Here is a 22807-nt window from a genome sequence, read left to right on the forward strand (position 1 = left end):
TATAAGGAATGTCTTGCACGACTGTACAGTTGCACCCAGGAAGGCAGAAATCCAGATATGTTCAATTCTTCTGCAAAGCATACATTATTTAGTATACGCTTTGCAAAAATAAGCGAGTTGAAGTTCTCCTTCGTAGTTGTATTTGCCAGAATTAGGAGAGCTTCCAAGAGCATCTCAGCTTTAAAATAATTACTTCCTAGGAATGAAAAAGCAGAAGAGCAGTCTGAATGATAATTTTTTATCAAATCTGTTTCTCAAATATATTCTTTAGCCATTACGTTTTTAAGCTGTTTCACTTCAGATTTCTCTTGATTTTCTGCTCTTAGTTTCTCTGTTTTCGTATCTGTTCTACAATTTTCTTTTAGACAGTATTTTGGACAGACGGGATTTCCAGAACTACCCACTAGTAACAGTCTGTAGAAGGCTTGTTTCTTTTGCTCTCTGGAGATGACGAGGAGTGTGGATGGGAAAGAAGTATATTCTATATATTTTTTCTAACAGTAAATTCATAGTAAACTTTATCTGATTGTAAATTACTAAGTCATTATCTTTCCTAGTAGTAAATATCCCCATCAGTAAGACTTCCATCACACCCTAATACATATGGATCAGGGCAAAAAGCTTCATTTTATAAAATGGGAACCCTAAGTTCACAAAGAACAACAGATACATAATACATTCACCATGGCTCATTTTCTGAAATACTTTTTAAAAAAAAGTCAATGTGAGCATTACAGTGCATCTGGCTCTTCATCTGAGAAGGATAAATGCTTTCAAAGCTGTCTTGATTTCCATTTATGCCAACAGCTCCCTCCTAAAAGAATAATCGGGCTATTTAATCAGTTTATGATGCTAGTGGTTTGTGATAGTTTACTTTTCAGGAAGAATAATGTGTAACAAGTCCAGGACAATCACTTAATATGAAGAAGTCCTAACCAGAGCAGTTTGAGAATATTGTAAACTATCTTTCTAGTCTAGATATTATGTAGGGATGGGAGTGCAGTCATTCAGGAAAAAAAAAAAAGACCAGTCAGACTGAAAAACAGATATAAACATCTCATTAGGCTCATGAAGGTCAAGATAAGTAATAAATTTCCTCTTTATCTATATCAGTATACGCAGGCAACTTTCCTGAAGTCCCTTGTGAGGTTTCAACACTTGTGGCAACCTTTTTATGATCTGCCAGTGTATAGAAAGCAAACAAATTTTGGCTCTTCCTTAAATGTAAAGCAAGGATTGTAAATATTGAACCACTGTGATGTGCCAAACTCCCATAATACAGGCTTAGAGTAGTTGATTCTGAAAAGGAAGCTAATGAAATCATTGACCTCATTTCCCTTCCAAGCAATCTGACTTTAAAGAGAAGCTTGCACTTTTACTCTACATAAATTAATTGCCCAGAAGAGTAATACTGTCTTATTTCTTACATATTTATTTCCTAAAAAAACAAAATGAAGAAAGTAAGGTTCAAAAATAGACAGGTAATTTTTTTAGGTTATTCAAAATTAGAAAGGTTAATGGTTTCCACTGGCCATAAGAAAACTAAAGGTACAAGTAGCCAACTGGTAGATGAAATTCAATGCTTCCAATAGAAAAGAAGATGGAAATTTGAAGGAAAAATATGTTATATAGATTTGCTCTAGAACTGTATGAGTGATGCAACTCCTATTAATCATTATGGCTAGTTCTGTGAAATTATTTTTTCATCATACTACATCATATCATATTATAGACGTGTGTGTATGTCTATATTTACATATGAATGTGTATACATACATCTTTAGATATGAATGTGAAACTTAGACTTTGCTAATGGTCAAACAGCCCTTTAAACCCTTTAGTGGTCTGTCCACGTCTCCCATGGTCCTTTAAAGTCATTTGATTCCACAAATTTTCCCACCAAAAGAAATTAATTTAGTGAGAGATTTGGGTAAGTACTTTTTTTTTCGTTTTTTCCCCTGGAAAGATTGTGCCCCAAAGGGGATCAAAATTAAAAGGAATTTGTTAAAAATTTGCAGAAAATGTTGCTACTTCATTATTATTTTTTATCACATACCTCTGTAACTACTGTTTTGAGCACTTTGGTAGACTATTACTGCGCAGTTTTATACAAGTGGGAAATGAAATGCTTCTCTGTCATTCCTTTTAGTGCTCTCAAATGCTTCTTTAGTTTTTATTGCAACTTACTGGGCTTTCAAGGACTATAATGGAATTTAAAGCTTATTGGCATGGTTCAAATAAGCTGTTTGCTCTTCTTCCATAACCTGGGAACTTCCTGCTACTGGCTATATATTGCAGAAATAAGTCACAATTTCTCTTCATTATTATTCATAGGATCACATCATTCAAGGTTAATGTTTGCTCTGATGGCTTATTCATGAAAATGTTCACAAATCTTAAAAGTTTCATACTTTTTAACACACACAATTTGTCCAAAATTTTCTGCTAGAAAGCATGGTTTTTCTTTATTCATTCTTCATCATTCATTTCTCTATTAAAACCTTTCATTCTGCCAGTGAGGAAATACAGACGGTATTTGCCAAAAGTGACTAGTCACTTCCTACACTAGATGAGAAGTTAAATTCTTCAATAACTCTATGAACTACTATTTTCCATCACCTAAAAAAACCAGGATGAACATTTGCAAATTATTAATTAGCAACTCAGTTCACTTTGTGAACGATGCTACAAGAAAAAGAAAAGTCTAAGCGTGTCATATTATTTATTCCAAGCAAATAATTAATCTGATTCTATTTAACATATCCCAAGAAGTAGCAGAGCAAGTGGATGGGTGGAAATATGCATTACAGCTCTTGACTACAGTCATGGGAACTGTAACTCTTCCAAAGCACAGCTACTCAGTTTTTGCACTATGAAGGACCTAACAGGCCTGATGGTCATATGAATTTGCAGTATAAATGTATACCCCAAAAATTTCTTTCCCACTCAGCATATCACCAGCTTCTGCTTTTAGCTAACAAGCTACAAGCGTGTCCCAAGTGCCAAATGGCTTTTAGAAAAAAAAGTTTGTTCACTCCAGCTACATTTCCTGTCCTGCAAAGGTAGCACCCTGACCGATTCTGCCTAACAGCATGCGGTGGAGCCATTTAAGCCATGTATGTCATGTTGCACATAGAGTACTTGACAATCTGGCATGGGATCTTTACAACTGGTGTCCTCTCTTGTTACGTTATTATTTATGCTTTTTTTCCAGATTACACTATGTAATATTTTTCACTCAATGTTACAAGACCAAATGTATACAGTAATTTTGCATATTTTATCAGTTGTGCGAAGTATGTATTCAAAGAGAATATGGTAGTAACCCAAAAGAACCAAGTCTGAGGCATGGGAACCTGCATGAAACTTAGTACAGTTGTGTATATACAGTCATGCAAATTTTATTTTCTACTATGCTTTGTATCCATGTTTCTTGTGAAACAGAAGCTTTAGCTTTCACAAGCGGAACACCATAATTCTTTGTCAGTAGATACTACTGCAGGATGTCAGAAAGAAAAATGCAAGCCCTTGAACATATGACTCCTCTCAACTGTGTCTTTAAGAATCACTGCTCATTCAGCCAGCTGTCTGATTAGTAAAGACATTTTTTGTCACTTACAAACTCCAGCAGAATATTATATGTCAGCTAAGTTGTCAAAGAAATTTGCATTAATGCAGACTAAATATTTTAAGAGGAAATAGATGTGCAAACAAGAAGAAATTCTTCTTGGAACAAATTTAACTTATTGATTACAGATGTTAAGCTTTATTGTAGAGACTGATCAGTTTTCTTCAGCAAGTATACTTTTGACTGTTGTGTTCCCATACACAGAATCACAGAATCACAGAATCATATAGGTTGGAAAAGACCTTTAAGATCATCGAGTCCAACCATAAACCTACCACTGCCAAAAACCATCACTACACCATGTCTCTAAGTACCTCATCCAAACGTCCTTTAAATACCTCCAGGGATGGCGACTCAACCACTTCCCTGGGCAGTCTGTTCCAATGCTTGATAACCCTCTCGGTGAAGAAAAATTTCCTAATATCCAGTCTAAACCTCCCCTGGCGCAACTTGAGGCCATTTCCTCTTGTCCTATCACTTGTTACCTGGGAGAAGAGACCAACCCCCACCTCTCTACAACCTCCTTTCAGGTAGTTGTAGAGAGCGATGAGGTCTCCCCTCAGCCTCCTTTTCTCCAGGCTAAACAGTCCCAGCTCCCTCAGCCGCTCCTCATAAGACTTCTGCTCCAGACCCTTCACCAGCTTCGTTGCCCTTCTCTGTACGCGCTCCAGTACCTCAATATCCCTCTTGTAGTGGGGGGCCCAAAACTGAACACAGTATTCGAGGTGCGGCCTCACCAGTGCCGAGTACAGGGGCACAATCACTTCCCTAGTCCTGCTGGCCACGCTATTTTTGATACAGGCCAGGATGCCATTGGCCTTCTTGGCCGCCTGGGCACACTGCTGGCTCATATTCAGGCGGCTGTCAACCAACACCCCCAGGTCCTTCTCTGCCAGGCAGCTTTCCAGCCACTCTTCCCCAAGCCTGTAGCGTTGCATGGGGTTGCTGTGGCCCAAGTGCAGGACCTTGCACTTGGCCTTGTTAAACCTCATACAATTCACCCCAGCCCATCGATCCAGCCTGTCCAGGTCCCTCTGCAGAGCCTGCCTACCCTCCAGCAGATCAACACTCCCACACAACTTGGTGTCGTCTGCAAACTTACTGAGAGTGCACTCGATCCCTTCGTCCAGATCATTGATAAAGATGTTAAACAGAACTGGCCCCAACACCGAGCCCTGGGGAACACCGCTTGTGACCGGCCGCCAACCGGAGTAAACTCCATTCACCACCACTCTCTGGGCCCGGCCGTCCAGCCAGTTCTTTACCCAGCGAAGAGTACACCCGTCCAAGCCATGAGCAGCCAGTTTCTCCAGGAGAATGCCGTGGGAAACCGTGTCAAAGGCTTTACTGAAGTCTAGATAGACAACATCCACAGACTTCCCCTCATCCACTAGGCGGGTCACCTTATCATAGAAGGAGATCAGGTTGGTCAAGCAGGACCTGCCTTTCCTGAACCCATGCTGGCTGGGCCTGATCCCCTGGTTATTCTCTACATGCCGTGTGATAGCACTCAGGATGATCTGCTCCATCAGCTTCCCCGGAATTATTAGTTAATAATAATTATTATATAATAATTATTATATAATAATATAATATTATATTATATTATATTATATTATATTATAATATAATATAATATATTATAATTATATTAATTAATTATATTATATATTAATTATATTATATATTAATATTATATATTATATAATATATATTATATAATATATAATATAATTAATATTATATAATATATTATATAATATATATTATTATATAATATATATTATATATTAATATTATATATTAATATTATATTATATATTAATATTATATAATTATATTATATATTAATTATATTAATTATATATTATATTAATTAATATAATATATTATAATTATATTAATAATTATTATATAATAATTATTAATAATAAATATTAGTTAATAATTATTAGTAATAAATTCCCCGGAATTTATTAGTTACAATTTTGATTGTAACTAATAAACCATCTCAATATGAAGTCACCTTACCTGAATTACAAACAAAACATTCTGCTTACATAACTTTTCTTCTTAATAAGCAAAACTAAAATCTTTCTGCTGCTACAAAATAAAAAAGAATATTTTGCTATGTTTTGAGTCCTTTTTTCCTGTTTATGAATGTCCATGAACAATTTGCTTTAATTTTTTTTGCTTAAAGCTCTAATTTTGTGATCTTAGCAATAAACTGTTATGTCAACCTTGTGTCAGTTTTGAATTATATCACAGCAATTGCTGCTGGACAAATATTCTGAGCAAGCAAATTTCTATTGCTTATGCACTTTTTGTTGTGAGTATTTTGTATGGCCATTTAGTAATTCTGATTTCATATTGAAATTGTGCTATGGAATTTATGTACATTTAAACCAATTGATAATTACCTTGATGAAGTCCTAGGATTATATTTCATTGATCCACTTCATTTATGAAACTTAGTTAATTTTTAGCAATACCTGGAAAAAACATTACACAAATTTGTAACCCAAGCAAAGCAGATAAAGAGAAAACACCCATTGGTAAACTGGAATTTGTAACACTATTTAGGAATAAAAATATATGCAAGTCACGCAGAGGATTAGAACAGTGTCTTAACGAACCCAAGAGCTTTACATACCCTAAGGCCTACCTGTAAGATGTAGAACACATAACTTGGGAAAAAAAAAAAAGTCACTAAAAACTAATAACAGCCTCAAGTACCGGTAAAGCCCAGTTACAAATACATTTTTAGATCATGGAAAATGTTACTACTATATGAAACCCTGACACTGATCTCACTTAGGCCTGTTTTGTTGGTCCGCATTCATAAATTTCGGGGTCAGACAGATAAGAGTTGGAGTATGTGTGTGTAATAAAATTAATATAATCTGAGATTCACTCCCTTGGCTTTCAGCTGCCTTATTTTAAAGAATTTCCCAGAAAGTTTCTAAACACAGTATTAAGGATAATTAACTCTGTTCAGGAATATTTCAGAGAAGAATGTATTAGCTGAGAATTATTCCTTTGTCTCAAGAGTCTTTGCAAAGAGACACCTTTCATCCTGAACAAGTGCCAGCTATGTTAATTAAGAAAAACTTGTGAAGCACGAATGAAACTACACTGCAATATTAGGTTAAAACTGCTTCAGTAAGTACTTCAGATGCTTCATCCAAACAACAATTTTCCTCTGGAAAGTTAGGGTCTTAGACTTCTAGGTTTCAAAAAAAAAAAGTTGCTCTTACAGTGCAGTTACTGAGCTGAATTATGGCTAACCCTCCATAGATGTATTTGCGTGGAAGAAATACAATTTAGATTTTCAAAAGCACAGCTAGGATTTAAGCAATAGGCACTGATGTTTCCATTGTTTTTCAAGAAGTTAGATGTCTAACCACTTCATATTCCATAAAATCTCCCCCTAAGGAACAAGAACTTAATGAAAGGAGGAACATTTTTTTCTCTGGAAATAACAGCTTGAAATTACCATTGAATTTGGACTGAATCATATTCACAAAGATTGACTGATTTGTCCCAATATATCCTAAAGTTTAGTAATATGATTTTTCAGAACAAGTTAATTTCATCATTTTCTATTTGACTGCAATGTTGAATTGAATGCCTTTTGAATTTGTTGGTTTTTAAATGAGAAAAGATTGCTTGTATTGGACTAAAAATAGCTGTATTGCAAGATTTTAAATTGCTAAATTTGTTTCACTTCTTGCTAGCCAAATTTCACCTAACAGATCAATGTCTATATTACAGTAATGCTGGAATATCTGAATACTCATTTTAATAAAAAGAGAAGAGTAAAGAAGCATAGAGAAGAAAGCTAGTTTTATGTCAATAAGAACTTGTTAAAAGAACTCTCCCAGTTAGGGTTTCTGGTAAAACTCTTTCAGCTTCAAGTTAAACCAGATTACAGCTAGTTTGTTGGGAAAGGAGTTCATTTGATAGAACACCGATCACATGCAGGCAACCAAAAACTTGATTATCCAAATAATTATATTATTGATCAGCAGTTCCTTTGATCAAATGTCCTGTCTATGCCCGGTTGATCAGAAATTCTGGGTTGGTTTTTTTTCTTCATATGTTTGTTCTTATTTGCATCTTTCGGAGTCAGATGAATCCAAATAGTTTAGCTTGTACCTTTTGACTCTGTAACTCCAATTGCATATCTGGACACATGCACTGATCTGTGTTAGCTATTGATGTCTCCCATTGTTGGCTAATTTAGCTAGTTGATTTTATATAATATTTAGGAATCCAACTGGTAACTTAATAAACACAAGAAGGAAAAAAAAAATTCATTACTTGTTTCACATATGAACAGACAAAACCACGACTATTATGTCTGTATTTCACATCTTAATTTTTGGTAAGTCTTTTCAACATCAGAGTTTTAGAGGGTAAGGCACAATCATTTATGCTAGAAAAAACAAGTCACAGGCCTGGAATTTTGTACTGTCAGAATTTGAATGAAATCATTATACATTTACCTTTGGTCTTATAACCTTCAATACCGAACAAGAAACATGCAATATGTATGTATACATTCAACACTAACTCAGATTCTTTTGGAGCAATCTTTGATTTCATTCAAAGTCAATATAAAAGCTTATGTTCAGTAGATCTATATTAAAAACCTGTGCAATATAAAGAGAGGCATAATTTTGTTTCTTTTTTTTACTAGGTAATCTACAAAGTGCAGTTATATCTCAGAGCTTTATTAATATTTTTGTATTGTAATCTAAAAAATGTTACCCACTTAGTATCTTAACCCTACCAAAATAAAATTATGTTGTTAGCCTATTTGAGCGTGATCAAACATTGGAATAGGTTGCCCATAGAGGCTGTGGAGTCTCCATCCTTGGAGACATTTTGTCTGGGCACGGTCCTGGGCAGCCTACTCTAGGTGACCTTGCTTGAGCAGCGTGTTGAACTAGATCATCTGGAGGGTCCCTTCCCTACTGATTCTGTGCTTCTGTTTAATAGGGTAATCTGAAGATGCGAATTTATATTCCCATCATACAGTCTCTTGACATAAAGAGTGGGATTTTTCTTTTTTGTATAGCACACCTACTTTAAAATGTAAGTAAAAAATTTTAAAAAAGATCCAGCAATGACTCCATAACCAAACTGAGTCTTTTTGATAAAGCTGTTATAGAAATGAGCATAATAAAATCTGTCACAGAAAGGCCATGCTCATCTCTCCAGTCTGTTATAATAACTGATGATGTGATCCATTGGTAGAAAACTCTATTTCACTTGCTATTTCTGCATTGTTTTTAACCTTGTGATTGCTACTAAAAACTGAACAAATGCACTAATTGTGCTGATAAGAATGGGAGATTAGTAAGAAATTGAAAGTCAGTGAAATAAAAGGCATTCAAACATGATAACCTGGTCAAAAATTGATGGGTATGTTAGAATATCTGTAAGACGTGCTATGAGCAAGATATTCAGAGAGCCTATGTGCCCATGGCCTTACAGCAAACCACAGCTGGGGTATCTGAGTTGCTATAAGTGCATGGAAATAACAACAGTGTCTTTCAAGTCCTCTAACAATGAATTTACAGTCTTAATAGACAAAAAACCAGATGAAGCTACCTAGTCCTAGGAATGTCTAATCGGGGGCCACCGTGAAGATCATAGAATCACAGAATGGTTTGGGTTGGAAGGGACCTTAAAGATCATCTAGTTCCACACCCCCTGCCATGGGCAGGGACACCGTCCACTAGACCAGGTTGCTCAAAGCCCCATCCAACCTGGCCTTGAGCACTTCCAGGGATGGGGCATCCACAACTTCTCTGGACAACCCGTTGCAGTGCCTCACCACCCTCATAGTGAAGAATTTCTTCCTTATATCCAATCTACATCTGCCCTCTTTCAGTTTAAAGCCATTACTCCTTGTCCTATCACTACATGCCCTTGTAAAAAGTCCCTCTCCAGCTTTCCTGTAGGCCCCCTTCAGGTACTGGACGGCTGCTATAAGGTCTCCCCAGAGCCTTCTCTTCTCCAGGCTGTACCACCCCAACTCTCTCAGCCTGTCTTCACAGGAGAGGTGCTCCAGCCCTCTGATAATCTTCCTGGCCTTCCTCTGGACTCACTCTGTCTTCTTATTTTCTGTCTGTCAAAAGGCCTCCTTTACTGGTATATGTAAGCACACTGCAGAGGATGTGCTTATAAAAATTAACTGTATGTATATGCAATTGCATTGGTTGGTTCCTTTAACCCATTTTAAAAGTACATGTTTTTAACAAAAAATTTGGACTTACTTTCTATGGAACACATTACGCATTATTAACATGCTATAATACTGTCCAGGTATTCTGATATGCTGGAATTTGGGAGCTCAGGTCACGCTACAGCCATGATCAAGAAGCTATAGTTACGAAATTTTGACTTGGATTCATATCAACACCTCAGGACACTTGGCTGGCACCATGGTTGCACCAGGAAGGAGATCAATGCAAGTACCTATGGCACAGGGGCCTAGCTTGTGTTCATGAGATTCTCCATTGTAGAGCATCAAGAGCTTATATCAATGCAGAGTAGGTACAGAGAGTAGATAGATTAGTTAGCCACTAATGGAACTGGCCAAATGCTAAAAGTGAGCACAGATGATCATCAAAAACATGGCGAAACGTGCGCGCTAAATTTATATGTTGCAATGCTTGCTACTGAAAAAACCTGTTCCTTCTGAAATACTCAGCACCATTCCTCACTGCTCCCACCGTCCATGCCTACCTGTAAACTGCTCAGCCTTGCCTATAGTCCTTGCCTGTGCTTTGATTCACAGTTGCAGTTTAGACTCACATCAGATACTGCTCTGGAAAACACATTGCACTAATTCTGGTGAAAGCAGAGTGAATTGAGAAGCAGCTGGTTTTTTGAGGAACACTTTCTGTGCTGCAGATCTCTGATTTTTGTAAGGACAAACAATTAAAGACTTACCCTGCTCTCATTACAAAGCAGAGGAAATCACTGGCATCAGATGAGTACTGCCACCACATGGGAATACAGATAAACAGGCTTAGAAAAACTGAGACATCTGGAAAGATGGAGGAAAAATGATACAGAAAATACAGTATGCAACAGTACAAATGGCTAATGTAAAAGCAGCTCCAGGATGCAGCCAAAAACCTCTTCACTTGGGACTGCACTCACCCCAGCTATTCACGCTGCATCTGCCCAGTTGCTGAAAATTGCCAGCCAGGTGTGCAGTATCTGAGAATTACTGTCCAATAAAAGGTAACAGTGTGAAAAATTATTTTGATAAGGTTGTGTTTATAATTTGAGGCAGTAAAATAGAATTCTGACTAATTGTGTTTAAGGCATGATGTATTGTGTAACCCACAGAAAAACTCATTTCAAAAACACTGTAACCATAAAAACAGCTGTTCCACTGAGTCATTTTCCCAACGTGCAACTTAAAACAAAGCAAAACAGAGAAAAAGCCTCTCCCAGTGGTGACTTATTTGTGTTGATATGATTATGGAGTAGGATAATGCTAGGAATGTGGGGAAAAACAACAGAAAACTCATCTCCACATTCCTTTTATACCAGAAGTTTGGAAACAGAAAAAAGAGCCTTTGGAGTTAAAAACCAAGAAGAAACTCAGTTTTGAAGAGATATTGCTGCCTAAACTAAGCGATGAACAGCAAGACATATATTGATAGTCAAAATCATTTGCAAAGATAAGAATGAGTCTAAGATTAGAAGGAATGGAATTAAAGTGATGAAACAAGATACTTCAGTTAAATACCAAAAAAAAAAATTCATGCCACGTATGTGCATGTGTGCATATGTTCATGGTTGTTGTATAAGTATAATATAGTGTCTGGAAAAGAAGATAGTAAGATCTGGTAAAGGAGGTAGAGGAAACTGCATTACATAAAAGGTAAATAAAGACAAAAAAATGTACTGCAGGCGCTGCTCTTTCATCAGTAGAAAGCTGAGCGAACACGTGAACAGCCCTTTTCATATTTAGGATGAGCCTTCACCCCACTCAGCTTTTGAAGGGAAAATAGAAACCAAGTTCTATAACGATGAGCCTTATACTGAATTGCAAGCAAGGTTAATTTTTTTTTCTTGGAGAAAAAAAAAAGAATGTTTAATATGTTTGTATTATATGACTGTTGCAGGGACCAGAATTTAATTTTTGTAGATCTGCAATCCAGAGATGTTTACTTCCCACCTTGTATGCCTTGGAGATGCAGAGCTCCAAAAAGCACAAAGATGTGACATGCATGTGTTTTTCTTGTTTGCAGATATCTCAGTAAGCTTGCTCTCCCTAGTTGTCACAGCCTGTGGTCTTGCTCTGTTCGGTGTCTCTCTGTTCGTGTCCTGGAAGCTTTGTTGGATCCCTTGGCGAGAGCGTGGTCTGCCGTTTGGGAACAAAGACAACAAACAAGAATCACTGAACTACACAGATACAGAGACCAATGACCATGACTACAGCGAGGATTATCTGGGTCAGCCTACAGCCTATCCGGAGTCCTCCATGAAGATCAGCCACACCTCCCCTGATATTCCATTAGATGCTCAGGCAGGAACGAAGGAGAACTGCGTACACAATATGCGAATGCATCGTCAGATCACTGAACCAACCTCTTCTGCTCGGTCAGTAACTCCAATTTCTCTCTGCTATTAATGAATACAGATACAGTCAGAAGAGCACAGCTTGATTTTCCAGTACACCGATCTATTTAAAAATGCATAATTTACTTTCCGCATTCTTTTTTTAAAAAAATTACACAAAAGTTATTCTTTGAGGTGCACAAACCTCTTGGGTTAAAAGGACAGGATCACAATGCTATTCCAGTCTTTTATCAACTTCTGTCTCGTTTGTGTCTCTCCCTCAGAAGCTGGACAGCACAGAGTACTGTGTGTCCCTTAAAGCAGCAGAACAGCCTAGATTTATCTTGTAAAGCATATTCATTTGCACTTAGCACTGATGCTGAACACTCAGTAGTACCTCCTCAAAGATTTTTAAAACAGCCAAAGAAGAAAGTAGGGCAAGCTAATGAAACACTTGCAAGAGTTAGAAATAGGATTAAAAATCACAGATTTTAGCCACAATCGTGACTGTGGGGGGAAAAGTGCCTGAACAAGAGTCAGTGAGGTCTCCAGGGGAACTGGAGAACCAGTACAGGAGGGAAGAGGAAAGAGGGAGGGTGAGAGTTATGTGCAGGGGCAGGTGATAAAAGGATTATGTTTCACCCAGTAAGAAAAGGGATCAGCATGAGAAGAGCCAGTAAATTTCTGAGTCAAAGCAGATGCACTTCAGCTGGAGAAGCTACAGCAGTAGCCCAGTTGCTCTGTGCTAGCCTCCTTTCTGGCCATCTGCGAGAGCAAGTTCAGCCAAGACCCTTGCCTGCAGACACACCTGGACACGGGTGAGATGACAGCAGCTAGCAGCCAGTTGTCCAAAACATGCCTCAGAATGAACTTGAGAAGTCCCCAGAACATGATCAATGCTATGCAGTAAAAGCTTCAGGTGCCCTTCCTCCTTAGATTAGCATAAGAATGGCTTGGCCTTATATTGTTGTAGGAATCTATGGGGAGGTCAAAGCCATAATTACGGATACCGAAGCCTGCGCCCTACCACACACAAGATTGAGTTCCAACCAAGGACTAATAGCCCAGAAGTACAGTACAGGGCTGGTGCTGCTGTGTGTTCAGACTGCTGGGAAATAAGCATGTCATGAGATTCATTAACAACAGAAGATTCATATCTGACATCTAACACCAAGAGCTCTCGTGTGTCTTCGATATTGTGAAATACTGAGTCAGATACAGGCTTTCTCTGCTACAACAGGGCAGCAATTCTGATACTTAATCAAATGACAAATGCACAGTATCACCACAGCATCATCATCTCACAAGAAGCAGGAGCAATCCCAATCCATAAAAGAACTTGCCTCAGCATCCTGAGTGCATGGACACTGTCTTCACTCCTGTGAATCTCTGGATATCTTTCTTCTGGCAACTGTTCCCAGTCTGGCTCTCTCCAGCAGGTGTTACAGTAGCTCTGTCCACAAGGGCGTGACTTGTCCCAGTCCCACCCCTGCCCTATACCGTTTGCTGATGCAGGCTTTGCTCTTCACTCCTCTCATTCATTGCCCCTTACTTTTGCCGATGTCTTCTCCAAAAGACTCTTTCACTGAGCAGGAGGGGCCCATCTTCCTGTACTGCATCCTTCATTCATTCGGCTTTGTCTCTGCTGCTTTCTGGCATAACTGGGTAGCCAGCTGTGGCTTTTCTGTGGCCACAGAGACCAGGCACCTGCCCCTGCTACAATCCTTGTTAAGCTGACTCTCCAGTGCCCTCCTTTTTATTCCTCCCCAGGATATTCTGCACCTCCCACTGTGATGAGGAGCTTAAGGGTTGAGCAATATAAGTCTTTTTTTGTGTCATGATAATGTTTTATCATGGAAATGACTAATGTATAGCTATAAAATTATGTATTTATTATGCAACAAGAGAAGAAAACTAGGATAGTACATAAGAGGCTGTTCCTGTTTTAAGCATGTGTAAACACACATTTGCAAGAAATTAATGAACAATGATAGCAGAGGAACTATTGCTGATTACATTCAACATAAACAGCTTTGGACTAATCCTGTGCTAGCATTTTCCATGTGCTCTTTCTATGTTCAACCACAGCTCATGGTACTCCAATACACTGAATGGTTGCTGCATATGAATAGGACAAAACAGTGGAAACCAACTCATACAGGATTAGGATTTTACCTAATCCAACTTTCACATCCAACTACCCTGACAGGGTTTGCAAATTTGATTTCTGTTACCATCTCATGAAGTGGAAATTTCAATCACAGTAACTGAGTGACTCCAGGTAATAAATTCCACTGGACCGAAGCTAAAAGCAACTTTTTCTCCTCGAGTAATGAAACTAAAGGAGCTTTTCAGCCAAAGTACCACAGAGCTTATTAGATCAAGTATGAGAGAAAAAACAAAATGATTGTTGGGGTGATCAACAAACCATTTCAGACCAGAACAGCTCAGTTGTAAATGAAGTAGTTGTAGAGACCAACAAGTAATTAAAATGCAGAGATGTCAGGAAGTATCCTCTTTTGTCCAGCTTTATCTTAGAACCAGAAATCAGCAAGCTCAGCGGGCGTAATAGGCCAGATCCTGCTGCCATTTACATAATGTAACTCCTTTCATAGGCATTAATCCAAAGGATTCAGTTGAAAATGGTAACTGATAAGAACAGCTACAGTTCTTAGCGTATCACATTATACTTGCCAATAAGGCAGATCCTTTGGATTTGCAACGGCCATAAATTTGCATTTGTTACTTTCTTCAGCCAGGTTTGGAGGGTGCATACTACTAGCTTGAGACATAGGAACAGAAAATTATGTGATCTTAGCAGTCTAATGCTGAAGGTGATCTCTCACAACTGTTGAGTATCATGCTTTATCACTTTATGCGAGTAAAAATTTGACCCTGGTGTACATTACAAAAACATCTCAAATGCGAATAGGATCTTTAGTGTGTGCACAGATTCTTGTAATCTTCAACACAATCTATTTCGATTCTTTCATTTTCACTTAAGGCATAATTCAATCCGAAGACAGCTCAACCTCTCCAACCCTGACTTCAACATCCAGCAGGTTCAGAAACAGGAGCAGCTGACGGGGATTGGCCGCATTAAGCCAGAGCTATATAAACAGAGATCAGTGGACACGGACGATGGCCGGAGGAGTAATAGCAAGGCATGTGGAAAACTGAACTTTATTCTGAAATATGATTGTGATTTAGAGCAGCTGATAGTGAAGATACACAAGGCCATCAACCTGCCAGCAAAGGACTTCTCTGGAACTTCAGATCCATATGTGAAGATATATCTGCTTCCTGATAGGAAAACAAAACACCAGACTAAAGTGCACAGAAAGACCCTAAATCCAGTATTCGATGAAGTTTTTTTATTTACTGTTCCATACAATGATCTGAACACAAGGAAACTCCATTTCTCTGTGTATGACTTTGACAGATTCTCCCGGCATGACTTGATTGGCCAAGTGATAGTGGATAATTTTTTAGATTTGGCAGATTTTCCCAGGGAATGTAATATTTGGAAGGATATTGAATATGTCACCAATGTAAGTATTATAATTTTTCTTTCTGAGATTTTTCTGTTTCTGATTTTATTTCCTTAATCTGATTATAACTTAATTGTCTGATAAATTTATGAAGGAAAATACTCTATTCTCTCTCTTCCTCAAGCTTTGACCTTCATCCAAGGAAATTAACAGTACATTTTCAGTCCTCATTTCTCGTTCTTTGGATATATTAAAGAATGTCTTATGTAGGAGATAGTGGGTTTAGCCACTGCCCTGCTGATAGGGTAGAAAAGCTGAGGAATGTTTTTCTCTTAATCTTACTTAAATCTAAAATTTACTTAAGGAAATACTACTTTTCTTATTTTGCCTGTCTTTCTGTGTTTTGCATTATTTGCCACATAAATTACAGCATATGAATCAGCCAGAACTGCAGATTCAAGATTTCTTATGTAGTGCTCTTCAGTCCTTCTAGAGACTATATTCTCATAAAATGAGGTAACACCACATCTATAATCTGGGCAAACAGAGTGCAGACAATGCTGTCCAAAACACAAGTGTCATCGGTCAGCCTATAAAAATTAAACGTATAAAAACTATAAAGCCTGTTAACTATAAAGCCTATACAAACTTAAAAACATAACAACCACCTCAGCATGTGTTCCATGAAAGCAATGAAACACACTGAATTTGTTTAACTCTTTGTTTGGCATCACTTTATTACGTAGGGAAATGGAAAACTTATAAGTCTATACTTCTGTTGTCCCAAAGTCTCTGGTATCAAATTCTACGCAGGAATCCCATTAGTGATTAGGTACAAAACCACAAAAATTACTTTTGGAAAAGAAAGAGCTTTCTTCTCTTCTCAAAGCATGAGCCAACCTCCTTGTAATGCTATTAGAAATTAATCACATGCATCCTATGGAGAACAGACCTTCAATGAGAATGATACATTATAGGACTCCACAAAGGTGAAGCTACTAGTGCCAAGAGTCAGCAAATACTTCATTTGCTGTGTCAAACCGTACTAAAATGGAGTGCATGCTTTAGAGTCAAATAAACCAAACATCATTAACAGTAAGATCAAAGTATAAGTTTGTTAGACCTCGGTTCAGGAAAGCATTTAAGCATATGCTTAGCTGAGTGTAAGAAGCTGTTGAAAAGTAAAGGATGTTCTGAGACAAATACTTTCCTGAATTCAGACCCTCACCTTATACCTCTGTGGTCTGGTAGCATTCCCATCTTACAGACCAAATGGATTAAATCCTTTTTTTTTGTTTGGAATTTCTTTTTGAAAGTTGACGTTGTCCTTGTTTTAAAGTGATTTCTCCATGTTCTTAGTCAGTGTTACATATCCTTGCGTGGAACGTGCTGCGCACCCGCTGCACAGTCCTCTTCCACGCCAGGATGGAAGTGCAGCAGCGGCACTAGCAGTTCCCTCACTCACGGTACAGGCAGGGGCAGGGACTCTCAGTGCCGGAGAAGGATGAACCTGGCTTTGCTATGAAAAGTTCCTGCTCTTCAACCGCAAGGGAAGAGTAGGAATCTGACAAAGCAGATGACAGTCATTCCAAGTGAAAGCCTGCCTTCGTAACAGCATTAAGTGTCCCGAGCTCAACTTTTCAGTTTTACAGTCAACTGAAAGTTGAATGCCCATGCACGCTGGAGTTACTTTGATATGTACTAGTCCTTTTTCCACGCTTTAACTTAGGCAAAAGATTGGCTCTGGTATTTTCCTTTTAATCACTTCCCCTTCCAAATTTCAAAAGCGATGCAGCATATAGTTTGTATAGATTTTCTGTAATCTCTGAAATTAAATTCAGGACCGAAACATGACTCATTTATTAATTCCTACTAATATTAATTCCCGTGTGAAGTGAAACCCTGTTTATCCAAACAGAACACATGACTTGCCATCTAGACTTGTCACTGGGTTTTCAGCTAACAGAGACCTTTTCAAAGCAAATGACTCATAGTACATAGCAGACACAATCCAATTTTGGCTAATGTGAGTTCTGAGATAAGAGTATCAGATAAATGAAAGTGTGGAGTACTCGGCTTACTAATTAACATTTCCAAAATTTCAAAGGTTAGAACTTACTCCATAAAGTTTTGAGAAACCCTTCAAGCATCATTTAAGAAACCAAGTTTCGGCACATTTTCTTGTCTGTGTAGCTTAGATATCTCGCAGACTGACAGCAGAAGCTGAATCCTACGGGCTACTCGGTGAAGCCACTGAAGTAAATACTCCTGTGGCTGCACTCCCAACCAGGCCGGCAGGCAGTATTAGTGAATCTCTGAAATACATTTTTAGCAAAGTTTTGAGCACCGTTGGGTGCTCAAACTCATGGTTGCAAACAGAAACTGTATCAACTCTAGCAGGTTTTCAATCATTTGATCTTTGAATGCCTTGTTGCTTCAAATCATAATAATTACAAAGCAGACAAATGCTGGGCAAACTTACTGAAGGAAATTCACTCGACAAAGAGTGCAGCACAGGAGGGATGAACCATGGAAACATCTAGGAAACTAGAAAAAGTGAAGGTTCACAGAACTACAGGACAAGTTTGTCATCCTTCTGAAGAGTACATTCATTTTAATTCCTTGTGCATTTTACTACACTGCATAACCAGCGATCCCAAAGGCATTTATTTTACATTCTCCATTTTATTATGTTCTAATCCAATTTGACACAGTAATAGAAAAGAATGTATCAAATCCTTCTCTGCCCAGCAAAATGGCCTACTTCAAGTGAGCACTGCAGATTATGCCTGAAATGTCAGCTTTACTGCAAACAATGCCATTAAATTGACCTGTTATGCCGTGTGCTTTCTTCTGTTTTCTAATAACACTGGAAGATTTTCTTATCCAAACCCAACAGTTTTGATTCTTTAGACTATAGCATCTGCTACTGTCCCAGAGTTTGAAATTATTTCATGACACAGACGCATGTCAGCATAAAAATTGTCTACACACTCAAAAGCAATCTGCCTCCAAACACAAATCTCCAATATCAAAATAATTGTGCTTCTAATCCCAGGCCCTCTGAGCATAAAATGTCTCTCCTGTAACACTGACACTTCCTCCAACCAGAAAAAAGCAGCACTGGGCTGCTTAATGGAAGAAATAATTACATGGATCAACTTTAGATGAACATGAAATGAACTAGATAAGCTTTTTGTATATCTACCAGACAGATTACACTGGCTTCTGGCTCATCAAGGAAAAAAGACACTCTTTATTTTTAGGCTGGGTTTCAGTAGTGGGTATGTTTTGTTTAGTAGCCTCTCAAACATATTCAGGGTTTGGGGTGGGGGTTTTTTGTTTGTTTTTGTAATGTTCATAGACTGATGGCATGTTTTGAAGAGAAAAGAGTTGTTAATATTTCCTTGGTTACCATCTTCAAACTCAGATGTGATCAGGCAAAAATACACGGCTTTGTCACAAAATAAGCAGCTATGAAGGACAGGAAGCTGTCAGATAGTCCATTTCAGATAAAGGAGAACCTTCTCTTTCGGAAGACACTAAGTATCCACTTGCATAACTTGCTGTGCACCCAGAAAGGTAAATCTTTTCTCAAGAATTGCTTGTTAAACATCGCCAGGCAGCTACAGGGCACAGAGAAGGATTTCTGTGAACTGGAAGTCTAGCTCTGGTTCATACTGGCTGTTCGGATTCTCAAAATGCTCGGCCTTTGTCACTTGCTAAGTCGGTGATCTTTCTAGACAAGAGGAGTATTTAAAAGTGGCCTCCCCTTAGAGCAGGGGGATAATCGGAGTAAGAAAGAACAATGTAAATTTCTATTCTTAGCTGGGCCAGCGTTTTCCAAAATGACTATTCATTTTAGGAGGCAAATTTGTGACTTTGGTCTTATAGTAGCTTTTGACACTGATGCTATCTTTTCAGTTGTCAAATATAGTTATACTTGAGACCTAGGCATGGTAGTACCACGAAAACTGTTCTTCTGAATGTCTAAACTTAATATATTCACTTTAAAAAAAAAAATCGTATTCATAACACCCCATTGGCACCTTTCTCTCATCTCACCCGGAGGTTGAACGTCCCAGACTAACCTGTTTTCGTGAATCTTTCTATAACATTCTACTCTCAAAGGATATTTACAACCAGATTTGCAGTGATTATGCACCCAATACTCTATGAATTGTAGCCACCATATAGGCTGCTACCATTTATCCTTATCTTGTGGTTCCTGTGAGGCTCTTTGCTGTATCCACCTCCTGTGAAGGTGCGAAGTAAACTGAAACTCTGATAAGGGTGAAAGCAGTTGGTCAGATTCAAACCATGGTTTATTCTTTATCCGAGTACTACAAAAGATTCAAGAGGTTGCTCTGTTTTGAATATGGCTATTTTGAAATACTTCTGCTTTTGTTTCTAGCTAAGCATTGGAAGAGTGTAGCATCCAGCCCCCAAAGTTAAAAAACAATATATCAGGGTACAAAAGGAGAGTGAAAATATAGAAGAAAATTTTTTCTGAAAGAAAGAGAGAAAATATTACATTTGAGAATATTAAATTTGAGAAGTAACATGTCACAGACTTTAGAGAATGTGTATGGTTCGCTGAAAACCCAAAAGATAGTTATGGAGAGTTCAAAGCTATAAAGAAACACAAGCTGTATATCAAGTTGTTTACTCTGACATCCAGAAAGAGCCAGCATATGCTAGAAGTTGCAAAGCCAAGATCGCATATGCAAATAGATCGCATCTGTTTTTAAGAATCTTCAGGCTCTTTTAGGGTATGTATATGTAGCGGCCAAGAATATAACAGTGTGTCAGATAATGCTAAATTCCTCTTGCACAGAAGCAGTAAACAAAACCGTATTTAAAAAAATAATAATGAATTTAAGTTGCATGTTGGTATACATGCTAGTGTTTTGACATAGAGAGAGTTAAAAAGTAGGATGGTTATAAGTATTTGAAATTCTGCATTCTGGAAATGCTAATTGTTCACTGATGTTGTTCTCAAGTTTGCCCAAGAAAAGAAGATTTGAGAATTTGTATTTTTAGGCATTTATATTGTATAACTGAGAGGCAACTGGAATCATAACATCACCAGAAGGAAGTTTCAAGTTCCCTGTGTCAGAGATGTTAATGCCAACCACAGTATGTGTGGAAGAGAGACAAAAAGAGACTAAACTATTTCAGTCAGTTGTTTATGGAAAGCATAATAAAAGTCTAAAATTTTGAAACCTGACCAAACCTGCCACATTTTCTGCAGTTCAAAACTATTCTGTCCTCAAACTGAAAAAAACTTCCTCAAAGGTTGCGTTGCTCAGGACCACTCCTGCTACGAGGCTGTGAGGAATTTAATGTGTGCCAAATACACGTGCATAGGTGCAGGTCATAATCCTTGGGGTTTACACCCTCAAAACTTGAGGAAGATAAACTTCCTTCTTTGAAAGAAGTCGGTAAATACTGTCCCTAATTCATGGATGCTGGAACAGACTCAAACAAAAAGGATGTGACTTGCTTAAAGACATGACACTACTTAATAGCAGAAATGAGACCGGGTCCAGAATCTGCAGATTCCTGGCACCATCCTTAATGCACTCTATGTAGCAATGCTTATCTTCTTTGACAGTGTACAGATACTGTAGCTGGCAGTAAGTCAAGTAAGTCCACCTACTCTACTTTTAAAAAATGTTTAGCTTGTCAAGCTGTTTTAGCCAGTATTTCTAAAATTCCTGTTTTGGCAAGTTGCTGGGTTTAGAAAAGCGATGGCATTGAGCAAGATCTCAGAAAAGCATTTAAAATGTTTACAATGGTTAACAAAAATTTTTGAGTCAACAATTTGAGAAGGAACAGAAACAAACCAAATCTCCAGCTTTACGTATGAATTCAAATCCAAACCATCAATGTTAAGTGCCGTATCTACTTTTTAGGACTGTAGCAGTAAACAGGAAACACTAGGTGATTTTTTTTGTAATACAGAAAACATATCTGGTATTAACCTGACGTTCCATTTGTTTAAAATGGGTAGGCTTTGGCATCAGGGAGGCAATCAGTTATTGATGTGGACATGTACCTGTTTAATTGATTTGCAAATGCAAGTCTCTCTAGAAGAGATAGATTTGCAAACCTGTGTATCTTGCCCAAGTTAAAGCATGCCATAAGTTTAAGGAGCAACAACAATTATTTCATGGCTAGACAAATTAAGGCAGTAAACACAAGAGGTAAGATTCACCTCACTTAAATTTTAGATTTATTAAAAAAACCAAAACCCACAACCAAACCCAGAGGTACTCAAAAAAAATTCAGAAAGCATAATTACCTTCAAGAGGCAGACCAGTGGATATTCATCTTCTCCTAAGTCACAAAGGTCACTCTGTTTCATGATTTTTTCTGACTGTTCTTACTTAATCAAATGTACAGAAAAAATAAAAGTCCATGTGTAATGAATCATTTCATAGCCAAAAGATGCTGAGAAGGCATAGATCTTTAATCCGTCAGATTTCTAAGGATCACCACAGTAAGGATGAAAAAGAAATTAGTTAGCCTTCAGCATCAGCACAACAGGTATAGTAGTCATCGCACATTGGAGAACAGCTGCAGCCAGTGTTTTTCCTACCGTTTTTATGTTTTTTAATAACCACATATTTAAATGAGTTCATTTTAAAAACTGGGCTTTTCCTTTTGTCTTTTTATGTTTCTTTTTTAATCTAATGATTTTGTTAATTACTTTGTAGGAGAAGATTTGTCAGAAAATATGTTTAAATGCTTAGGAGACAGCACTCAGCATGGCTAAACAAAGGACAGATACAGTTATATACAATCATATGGGGTAGAGATAAAATATTGACATGTGTTTTCAGAAAACTTAAAGACAGCAGATGCCTAATTCTGTTTGGAGCAACTGGGTAACTGTGAGGATAATATTCGAGAAAACTTGGGAAGGGTCTGAAGTAAAAAAAAGTCAAATGCCTTGAAGAGCACTGAAGTTTGAGATGCAGCTAGGCTGGTCCCAAGTCAGTGGTACAAGCACTCCAAGCTTGGCTCTAAAAATCATGGTGACTATTCAGTGCAAGTGGTTACCTAGCAGCCTTGTAGCTCCACAGGCATG

The 22807-nt window shown here is 37.8% G+C and overlaps 1 protein-coding gene across 7 annotated transcripts in view; it reads left to right on the forward strand.

Moving 5' to 3' along the window:
• SYT9 (synaptotagmin 9) overlaps positions 1 to 22807 on the forward strand; it is a 77379-nt gene that overhangs the window by 26381 nt on the left and 28191 nt on the right. For all 7 annotated transcript variants that reach the window (XR_012775843.1, XR_012775842.1, XM_075502080.1 and 4 more), the window contains exons 2-3: positions 11911 to 12262; positions 15225 to 15771. Coding sequence is in view for 5 of the 7 variants with exons in the window: in XM_075502080.1 (XP_075358195.1) it covers positions 11911 to 12262; positions 15225 to 15771 (899 nt within the window). In the remaining 2 variants the exon portion in view is untranslated. The remainder of the gene's footprint in view (positions 1 to 11910; positions 12263 to 15224; positions 15772 to 22807) is intronic.

The sequence above is a fragment of the Mycteria americana genome, chromosome 5, assembly GCF_035582795.1.
Source record: "Mycteria americana isolate JAX WOST 10 ecotype Jacksonville Zoo and Gardens chromosome 5, USCA_MyAme_1.0, whole genome shotgun sequence".
In the NCBI taxonomy this organism is placed as follows: Eukaryota; Metazoa; Chordata; class Aves; order Ciconiiformes; family Ciconiidae; genus Mycteria; species Mycteria americana.